This window comes from Chaetura pelagica, unplaced genomic scaffold (assembly GCF_000747805.2).
Source record: "Chaetura pelagica isolate M959 unplaced genomic scaffold, ChaPel_1.0 scaffold249, whole genome shotgun sequence".
NCBI lineage: Eukaryota > Metazoa > Chordata > Aves > Apodiformes > Apodidae > Chaetura > Chaetura pelagica.
The window spans coordinates 276195-287055 of NW_009954538.1; the positions used below are offsets into that span (position 1 = coordinate 276195).

The window sequence follows — 10861 nt, forward strand, 5'->3', positions numbered from 1 at the left end:
CTCGGCGGAGAAACGTACCGGGGCTGCTGGGCTGGGGGTTGATGCCCCTGGGGGAGCCGGTCGTTGTGGCGAGAGCAGACGCGGGGCCCTCCCTGAGCTCCGGCGGGGACAGATGCGGTGTTGAAATAAGTTTGCGTTCTCTCTGCCGCTACAAGCACAAATAGCTGCCGGCTTCCCCAGATTGCAAGGCGTTTCTCGGAGCGGCGTGCCTGTGCCCCTTCCCATTTGGCTTGCCCGAGGGTGTTGGAACAGCTGGTCTTTACGCGGGGAATCCCTTCCCCGGGGCTGGGCTGGGCGGGCTCCGGGCGCCCGCAGGCTTCACCCACAGCGCCGGGCAGCTTGAGATGTGCTCTGATGACATTTACTGTCGTGGTTGGGAAATACTGATTTCATTAGGTCTGTTCGCCTTCGCTTAGAGGCTGTAACAGATCTGCTTTACTGCGCAGAGGAGAATCCTGAGAGCGATGGGAAACGGAGAAGCCGAGAGAAGTTTGGATGGGGGGACGAAAGGGTGAGGGATTTTTGTTTTCTTCTGTCTGCATTGTTTGGGATTTCTCAGTCTCCTTCTTCCACCCCCTCAGTGGAATGAATTATTTAGCACCCTCATGTTCGATTCAGCCCTAAAGCTTGTAAGGGGAGGCTTTCATGTCTAGAAGAAAAAAAAGAAGACGGTAGGTCTGTAAAAATCATGTCTGGCACAGAGCAGCCCAGCGGTGATCTCTGGTGTGCTCTCTCTGCTGTTCAGCCTACGACAGCCAGGCTCACCCTGGAGATTCCCCTTCTTAACGGTGACCTAACAGAAAAGCCTGTTGTTCAGTATCTATTTTGCATGAGCTACTGTGCTGTAGCAGTTGCTGCTTCATTCAGCTAAAGAGAAAGAGGATAAGAGGATTCAAATTTGATTAGCAGTTTGTTAAAACCAGTCAGCTCTGTCTGGTCACATGTTTATAATTTTAGAACATATGTCTTAATTGCAGTAAATTCTGGGTTTGTGCATAAAGCAAGTGCCACATGCTGTTTGCAGCATTGGCTGTGGCAGCTTCATGTTTCTATTTTTTTAATTTACTGCAGCATGTGTTTGTTTGTGCAATGGCAGATTTTTTGTGTGTGCTATGGATGTTTTGCATGAAGCAGATCAAGGAATTAAAGCATATGCTGTGGAGGTTTTTATTACCCAGGAATCTGCAGGATGTGTCTTTTTTTATTGGAGCATGTTCAGGTTGACATCTTGAATACCGAGATAATATTCTGGTTGTTATTATTAATAGGACTTTTGTGTGGTTTTAGCATCTTTATTGGGGTCTGAAATACTCTAAATGTTGAGGCCTTCCTCACTCCTTGTTCCCCTCAATAATTACTCTGGTTGTTCTCAAACAAATAATTCCTATCTTGCAGTACCCCTGAAATCAAACACCAGCAGAGTGTACCCTGCCTAGCTCACTGAGTCACTGCCATGCCTTGTGCTAGATTAAGCTGTGTAGTATTGCTGCTAGATGAATATTGAAGATCCCCTGTGTATACTGTGATTTACATTACTGTAAATAGGGTAATTGAATTATAGCTTCTCTGCAATGTCTTGTTCCTCTGGTGTATCAAAGATATGCCAACTTCAGTTGGGGTGCTAGGCAGGCTGCTGTCTACCTGTTTACTTGATTTAGACATTTCCACTGGCTGTTACAATCGGATGAAGTGCTGCTTTTGTTTCTTTGCTTTTAAACTCTGTACTGCTGAGGAAGCCTTCAAAGTCTCTGAAAGGAAGACAGCATTAGGTGTTAACCCATCCCATCCAGCCCCCAAAAAAAGAAAAAAGTAAAATACTTTAATAACTGAGTTAATGAAATTCTTTTTAATTGTGTGAATTCCTGTATCAGTGGAGAAAAGATATTCTGAGGTTAGCTATGGAGTGTATAACACTTAAGAGATTTTTTTGCCTTTTATAGCAGTCAGGACTCGTTCAGGGCCTCCACTTGCTGGACAGAGAAAGGAAGTGTTCTTTGGACACTGCTGTAGTGAGGGGAGAAGAGGTAACAAAAGTTATCTGTCAGCTCCTAATAACTTATTGAAGATCTTAATTGGTGAGGATGAAATGTGCAAACTCATGCAGAGCTTTAGTTGTTTGAGAGAATATGTCTTCTCTGAGGCGTGTCTCCTTTTTGCAACTGCATAGATCTTTTTCTGATTTATAACTCCTAATACAGAGTATTGTTTCTTATTACCTATTTCAAATAAGCTGCTTCCTGCCCTCAACTTCAGTTGACAAACAGTTTGAAATCCAGGATGTGTACTTCTGTCATTCCAAACACTGTATGAAACCCCAGACAGAACTGTGACCTTCAAATATGGACTAAGTCATGTATTTGCAAACACATATGTTTATAGAACTAGCATTAAAGAAAAAGAGTAGGGAACCCTTGCCAGGTCTCACAGGATTCTGATTTGAGGTAAAAGGCTTTTCCACTAGTTCTTGCTGTTGTTTTACCTCTTTCAGAACAGTAGAGGAGTTAAAAATTTTCATTTCAGCTCTCCTTTGCTTTTGTTCTTCTCAACATTGATGAAAAACGCAAGTATTTCTCTGTGCTTTCAGATTGTGTGCACGTAACAAAATTCTGGCTGGTGATGAAACATGCCATTCTTGTTGCTCTCCAAAAGGCTTTTAGAATTTGATGGCTAATAGCAAACAGTTGAGTATAATTTTTTTAGTACTGTTGCTGGTATGTATGGCATTTTATATTTTCTCCAGATTGGTAATACTTGTGTATACTCATGCTATTAATATTGTCAGTTCCTCGTTATACACTGATACACAGCTCTCTTAATTTTTGTAAAGAACTTCAGAGCTTATACAGTGAAATTTATTAGCTTTTTCTGTAATATCAATTTGTTTCTTTATTAGTTGCAAAACCCCTACTTAAACATACATTGACGGCTGTGGGTCCTAAGCTACTAAACATGAGTCTGAAGTCATAACTCTAATGAAAATTTGATGAAACATTGCTAGTTCTCAACCAGGGGTAGTCATTACAAATACATATTGATCATATCACCTTCTCATGACAACATGGCTCTTTGCTGATCAAGTTGCAGTAGGTACAGTCCACAAATCTCTCTGGTTTTGTTTTGCATCACCTTGAACTGACTTACTTTTTCATACTTATCAGGTCAGCTGAGAAGCTGTGCCAACAGGTTGCTGAGGAAGAATGTTCTCTTTTGAAAGGTTAATTTTTGGGGGGGTATTACCAGATGCTGGTAAAGATCATAATTGATAATTCTGTGCTCTGAAGCCATTTTTTATTTTCTTAAAATTAGTCTGAGTTAACCCTCCCTGTGCCAAGTAGAATCTAATACAACTTTAAGTGCATGTACTCTACTAGAAATTTACTTTGTAATGCCTATGGAGATGGGGTCAGTCTACTTACAGAAGTGTATGGGTCTGGGTGAAATATCTCACTACTCTGAAACTTGCCCTTCTCTCTGAAGCTCACAGCTTCTACCAGGCTTGTGTTAGCCCCAGTTCTCTGCTTCTGCAGCACCTCCTTTAGATATAAGAATGAGTACTGGTAGAGATCAGAACTGCCTGCAGATTTGCCAGTTGGCATTTATCTCCCCTAACATTCATCATCTTTAATTACTTATCTGTCATATTTTGCATTCAGGGGAGACAGTCCTCTCTAGCATGTAGCTCATCTCATCATAAGGTAGATTCTGTAATAGCTCAGGGTGAGCCACATCCCCTAAATGCCTTTTTCTCTCTGTAAGAGGTTTCTAGCTGATATCATTAAATGTGTGTGTCTATACTATAGACATGTGGAGTTCGATTTAAATGAATCCCACATGTTGTTGAAAAATGAGAGTTTGCTAATGCCTGCAGGGGGGTAATGCAAGAGCCTGCCCACTTCCAGGCAGATTCATGGACTGTATGAAGCTTCTCTCATTAGCTTTGAGTACCATTTGCATCTGATGCCAGGCAGTCTGGTTGTAGCAGATATACAGAAAAGATATAAGCACAAGAATCCTCCTAATACAACTAAAGGCTGTCTGTTAGGCAAAACCAGAACCCCTGTCACTCTCTAGATGTGCTCAGATAACCATTTATTTAGATGGTAAAGAGATCGTCCTGCATCTGGCCTCTGAGAATGCCTAAAGAAATGAAAAATCCTGGTTAGGTTTTCCTGTCAGGGATTTTGTATTCTTTCACTGGGTTTCTGCATCATGTTATTTGCTTATTAGAAGGTCTAGAAGCTTTCTGTGTTCTTTGGATATCTGTGCTTTCTAACCTCACAAAGAAAGAATTCCAGATTCTTTTAGGCATGGACAGGACATAAACCAAAATGCATTCCCAAAAAAGATACTGAGTTAACAGTCATAATCAGAAATTCCACCATGGGTGAGCAAACACCTTTCTCAGTGTTTTCTTTTGAGCAGGTATAAATGCTTGACTAAATCTTTTGATGACTTCTCTTCTGCATCCCTGTGGCAAACCTCCTTAAACCCTAGATTGGCTACAAGACACAGTGAATGAAACCTGCTGATAATTTAATTCCTTTGCTAGCCAATCTCGTTTTCTCTCTTTCCTAAAATACAGCTGGTAGAAGGGAACAACTTCTGGAGGAAAGACAATAAATGTACATAATTATCTTGTCCAGAACTGTGCTTATCAAAGCAGGCCTTCCAGCTTGAAAAGCTGTCCAGCTGTCCATGTTGGCAAAAGAAGAAAAAAATCATTAGTGTTTCACACCTGTCTTTTCAGTTCACCTTTGCTTTACCACCCTGGATCTTAAGGATTGTTTCTTAGAGTACTCTGAGGAAGGATACTCAACCAGCATGGTTGGTGTTAACCAGGAAGAGTAGCATAGTAGTTGTCTTAATCCAGGGAATGTTGTGTTTACTCCTCATGTGTTTCTTGGATTTTCAAGTGGGTGATGTCTGCCTCAGGCACGTTGAACTGTGGGGGAGCACAGCTGTGTTGTTGCTGGAACAGGAATGCACCTTCAAAACAGGCTTTAAGAGAAAAGCCTGTTACTCTTTTTTGCTTTCTTTTTTCTATTGCAGCCATAGAGTAAAATGGATTCTTTATTTCTTTTGTTTTAATAGTCTAGTTAGCCATTTCCCTATGTTGACGTGGTTGTGTAAATCAGATGGTACATGGGAACCATCTGAGTTAAAAAAAAATCCTCAATCCTCTTTAGTGAACAAAACCCTCTAGATTCTGCCTGGCAAATGGCCAAACCCAATGTTTTGCAAAGGTTATCTGTAGAATTCAGTTTTTGTTTCACTCATTCCACCTGAACTTGTAACTCATCATCTTAACGAGGCATTTCTGGTTTTACATAATTGCTTATGCAGCGAGGAAATTACTCCCTTTCCCTGCCTCGTGTGTGTGTGTCTCTGACTCAGTCTCACACACAGTAGTCTCTCCAAGTGGGCATGGCTTGGGTGTTTTTTTTGTAGGGTTAAAAGCAATTTAATGTCAAGTCAACTGTAAAATGGTTGTTGTAGATATGGAAAAATCTGAAATTTAAGACTGGAAATATGTTATACATTGAAGAGAGAAATAAGGGGTGAAAATTGTCCATTATGTTTTGTTATCAGCATATGATAATTGGAACATGTGGAGCATTTTCATTTGTCAACATTTTTTATGCTGCTCTCTTGCTAAAATAATGCTGCAGAGTTCCACAGTTCTTCCAGAAGGCATGTGTGCTGCTCCACTTACAGGTGTGTGTGCATTTAAAAAAGAATAAAGTAAAGACAGTATTTACCTTGTAGACCAGGAATTGTAATCTGCTTGGTTCTGACTTATTAAAAAGAAGTTGCTGCAGTTTTGCTTGTTTCCTTTTCCAGGCTGATGTGTAATTTATTATCATTCTGTTTTTTGATATTGTGTTACTGTCAAACATGAACAAGACTTACAGCAGACAAGAGGAGTTCTGCTTAAATACCTAAAAAAGTTAGTAAGGTTTTTCTGAAATTGGCTGTTACAGAAAGCAAGGACTGCTTTTTTTTTTTTTTCTCCTTGATGACACAAGTCCCTGCAGCTAATAATTTTAATATTCTGAATGTAGCTGGTTTCATTTCTTAATACTTTTGTACCCACTTAAATTCCTGTTCACAGGGAATGGAATTGTTCCATTACATCCTGAATAGCAGTCTGGATGAAATGAGGAATTGAGGAAGAAAACCAATAGAATTATCTGTAGAAAAGAAGAAAAGCCAGAATCAGGTGACAGAGTAAAACAATAAGAGATGGGAGCGTGTTAAGATAGGATGAGAGAAGGTGATTTAGTAATTTGCTAAATGGAGGAGGGAGCAGTGGTTTTAATAGTTATCCTCAGAATTAGCAGGAAGTCATGAGTCAAGCTTGCTGAGTTCAACACTAAATGGAACTGTGCTTGCAGGGAGGAGGAGCTGGGACATTCAGGGGTCCGTGCTGTACTTTTTTTTCCTGAAAATAATGTGGTTTCGAATATTGTGTGTTGAAACCATTCAGCTTGAACCATATTCCTTTCCTTTTCAGGTTCCCACTGCAAGATCTTATGTTGACCTAGATAATTATAAAGAGAGAACATGAGTAAAGCTAGTAGTATTGCAGTAGGGTGTGCTTAGCCCTGTATTAAAAACACAGACTAAAAAAAAAAGTGTTTAGGAAAATATGAGCTTTCCAGGGGTTATGTAATTGTGCTGATTTCAACTTCTGATTTTAAAATATTAGGTAGGTTCTTACAGTATTAATCCGTGGCTTCCCTGCATCACTGTAGTAGTTGCTTTCTTAGCTTTGTAATATTTTGTAATAATCTTTAAACAATATTTAAATTAGATTTGTTTTTAGCAAAGGCTCTTCTTAATAGGACATTACTGAGATTGACAAACACTGCTGGAAGAAGTGTTTGGGTTTGCTCTGGTCACTTGAAGGCAGCAGTGGAATTTTGTTTGTTGTGTGTGGTGCAACTTGCACTTCTGGGGACCCTGGAAAAAAGAAGAAAAAGAGGGAATTGCGTCATAAGTGATTGGAGATCTTCAACTGTACCAGTAGTTGTTTTCTGTGTTTACTTGTTACACATGCATTGGACCATCTGAAGTCTGACTGCCATTTCTTTGTTTCCTTAAGAGAAGTCACAGAGCATTGAGAGAGTGTAACTTTGATCTCTGCTGAGAAAATGGCTTACTTGGAATCTCTGCAGTGTCAGCAGCAGCCATCCCCAGAGAAGTTTGGGTTTTGTTGAGAACTGTCAGCCTTTCCTCCTCAGAGAGGCATTCCTAAACCCCAGGGAATCCCCTCCCGTAAAGTTCTAGAGTAAGCAGCATGGAGGAATAATAAGCACTTCCTTCCTTTCTATTTTCAGTGACTGAACTTAAAGTAACCACTATTGCTGTAGCTCATGCTTAGAGAGCCCTGTGCAGCATGGACCTCTTCTCGTCACTCTCCTCCCTGAGTCCGAGATTCTTCTGCAAGGGGAGGTTGTGCAGCAGGTTTCAAGCTGAAAAAAATTACTGACTTAATTGTTCACTTTCATATTTAATTTAAAATTCAGTATTAAATTATCCATAGAATTTTCTGATACTCCTATATTTATTTTTTTTTCTGTAAGTGCCTGTCAGGTTTGATTCCCCTGCCCCAGCTCTTACAGAGTGTTTGTTTAGCCAGGAAAGCATGGAGAGCATTGATGATTTGGATCTTGAGAGGCATTTTGGAGTTGTTGGAAGTGTCTTACTCTTTCCTCTGGTTTCATGTAAACAGCTTCTCTGGCTGTTGCAGAAGGGAGGAGAACTTTTCAGCTGCAGTCACGGTGGCCAGCAAACAGCAGTGAAGTGCTGGATGTGAAATCCTTTCCGTAGCCAGAGCTGGAGACATTTTGTCAAGTGGCCTGTGTGGTGATGATCAGTAACAAAACCTTTCAAAGAACTGCAAATGTTTGTCACAAGGATCTGCACTCCTCTGTGTGTGTATTTTCAAGGAAGGTACTTTGCTAACAAATTGAATTTTTAATTATATGAAAACTTCAGTTTTAGCTAAACTGAATAACATTTTCCAGACTCCTCCCTAGTGATTTCATTACAAGCTTTGCATTTGCATCTTTCATAAGTATTGTTTAAAAAGCTGAACGTTAGGCTTTTAAAAAAAATATTCCAGTATATGATCTGAATTCAGAAGTGTTCTTTTTGAAGGTTATTGATACTTAGGAATGGAAAAATTCATTCCTCATGGGCCTAAGCTTCTCTTTGGGAGAGGTTTGAATGAGACTGCTTGCAATTTGAGTCGGCGACTAAAGAAACAATCTTAAAAAGATTTAACATCACTCATGAAATATATTTTGATAAACTCACTTTAATGCACATGTTTTTGCATATTACTTAATAACATTGCAGTGGTTGGAATGAAAATTGTTCTGACTCCTGATGGCAGGTAACTTTCTGCTTTTGGCTTGAGGCTGCTTGTGAAACAGGCAGGTATATAATAGGACAGTAATCTTGATCTTGCTGTTTTGCATTGGTAAAACTGCAAGTCAACACATGAAAAGTTAGTAACATTCCTTTTAAAATCAGACCTTCTTATGTAATTGCAACGGTAAAGTAAACTTAGACACTTCTGGTGCCCGTTTCAATTTAAGCTCTTCCAATGTGCTCTGTTGTAGAAAGACAAAAGAGCAGCATTCCCTCGAATACACAACTTTTGTTTCCATCAGATGGACTTTGTCACTTTCATGGCTTTCTGGCTGCAATTAGCATATTCTGTCATTGCAAATGGTTTTACTACAGTGTTGAAATTTCCGGGGTAGCATTAAAAGTGTATACACAGGACTTGTGAGAAATTATTTGCAACTGAGTCCAGATATGGTGTCTGAAAGCTGAGTGAGCTTGCATAATTCAAATGAAGGATGAGATAATGCTGAAAAAGACCAGGAACCTACTCTGGCTGCCCACTGTTCCTACAGTATGCGTATAAGTTAACCATAAATTGTTTTGCATAGTTAAATTGGCTACAGAGGTTGTTCAGTGTGCTGCCATTATGAGGCATTCACTTGTTTTAGGATTTGGCAGAAACCCAGTTTACGTTTGTGCAGAGAAGCAAAAAATACCAGCTCCAAAATGTGTGTATGTGTGTTTCCACTGTAGCCTGAAAGGAAAGTCATTGTGTAGTTTGGGGGAAGAAAAAGCTGGTCTATCTGAATAAAGTACATGCAGTTTTACAGAACTGGTGCCTACAAGATCTGTACAGGCTTGAGAGCTACTGAGCTGCACTAGCAGATAACATCTTTGTCATCAACCCACAGAAGGTGCTTGTACAAAAGGTACTTGTGAACTTGGGTAGTTGGGGATAGGAGGAAGCGATGGTTGTGCCTCAGTAGTCAGTCATAGTACAGTTTTAGGTACTTTCTGGGAAAGGGAAGCTATAAAAAAAATTGAAAGAAAACTTCAGGGATTAAAGAGGAAAAATGGCTTTTTCTGTGATCACTAGGGAGTAAGAGTAGAGAGCATGAGGAAAGGCAAGAGTAAGAAAATTTGGCAGACCAGTGTGCATTATATCTGGTTGAAGTAATTGTTTTCTATTGAGAAAAAAACTGATACTTGTGTGTTGTTTTTCCCAAGTTCCTGTACATCCCATGGTGTAGAACTGCAGGTTCTCTGAAGACGTGTAGGGGGAGGGTCTGTTGTAGACAGGCCAGTTACATACCTGCTTCTTGTGTGGCAAAATGTCATTTATGATTGCAGTAATTATCGTCTTTGCTTCCACCTTGCATTAAGCTCTGAAGAATTTTGCTCACACTGAAAGTAAAGCTAAAAATATCAAAGCAAGACCTTTAAACAAGGATAAAAGAGTAAATATTTGTGTATCCTGCTCTCTGAACTGGTTTCTGTCAGATACTCCTGTTAATGAGACTCTCCTGCATTGTCACGAAATGGTATATATGACCAGAGGATATTAATCTTATACAGGGAAAGTTTCAGAAGTGAATAAAACATGAGGGGAGGGTTTGCACTGATGTAACAGCAGTTTTTTTGAAATGTCATAATGTAAGTTCCATACTAACATGCAAGCACAGTAGTAATTGCATTGCATTTTTTTCAAATATGCTTGACTAATGTGTTGACAGCATCCATGTAAAACACCTGAAAAAGGATTCCTTAGACTTACTGGACATTGCAGAATCTGAGCTGATTAACCGTAATTAAATTATATTTTCTTTCAGTCTACTGCCCGGCTCCCCAAAGATTCCCTTGTCCCAGAAATTTAGTTAGAAGGCTCAGGATGTACGCACAACTATTTGAATCTGCCACTGAAAAATGGATACTGCTGAGGAATCTGATTCTTTCTATCAGGCTGGTTAGTGCCATGGTGAACACTGATGATACTGAAGCACAAACTGAATTCCTGAAACATTTAGTAATAGATTATTTGAAGATAGAAACTTGCTGTGGCTGCACAAGCATAAGCAGCTTTCAGGCCAGGAAAACTTTTTTAAGTTACTCCTAGTTTTTTAAGGTAGTTGAGCTTTGGCTTAGGAAGCCAAGTGTCTGTTCACAGACATTGAAGAAAAATGCACGATAGAATTTAGGCTTTGCTTGCTTTTCTCTGGGAATAGTTCAGAAGCATATTTAGAAGGTGTGCTGTGCTCCTGCAAGCCTCCCTCTTCTGCTGCTAGCAGGAATCAGCTACCTTTGAATCTCCTTGTGTGAAGAACCACAGCATTTGTCTGTCCATTATTCCCCTTACCCTCAGTGAAATTCAGTGTGCTGCAGAATCTGACCCATATTTTAAGATTCCTGTCCTTTTCAGTTGTATCCCTCTTTAGAACTTTCCCCTGTTCCTTTCTCTGCAGGGAATCTGGCGCATCCCCGTGGATGAGATCGACCGCCCGGGCAG

At 40.0% G+C, this 10861-nt stretch overlaps 1 protein-coding gene across 1 annotated transcript in view; it reads left to right on the forward strand.

Annotated features, from left to right (window-relative positions):
- The window catches only part of CABIN1 (calcineurin binding protein 1), a 108776-nt gene that overhangs the window by 65817 nt on the left and 32098 nt on the right, over positions 1 to 10861 (forward strand). The window contains exon 29 of the mRNA XM_010004853.1: positions 10818 to 10859. Within this exon, the coding sequence (XP_010003155.1) occupies positions 10818 to 10859 (42 nt within the window). The remainder of the gene's footprint in view (positions 1 to 10817; positions 10860 to 10861) is intronic.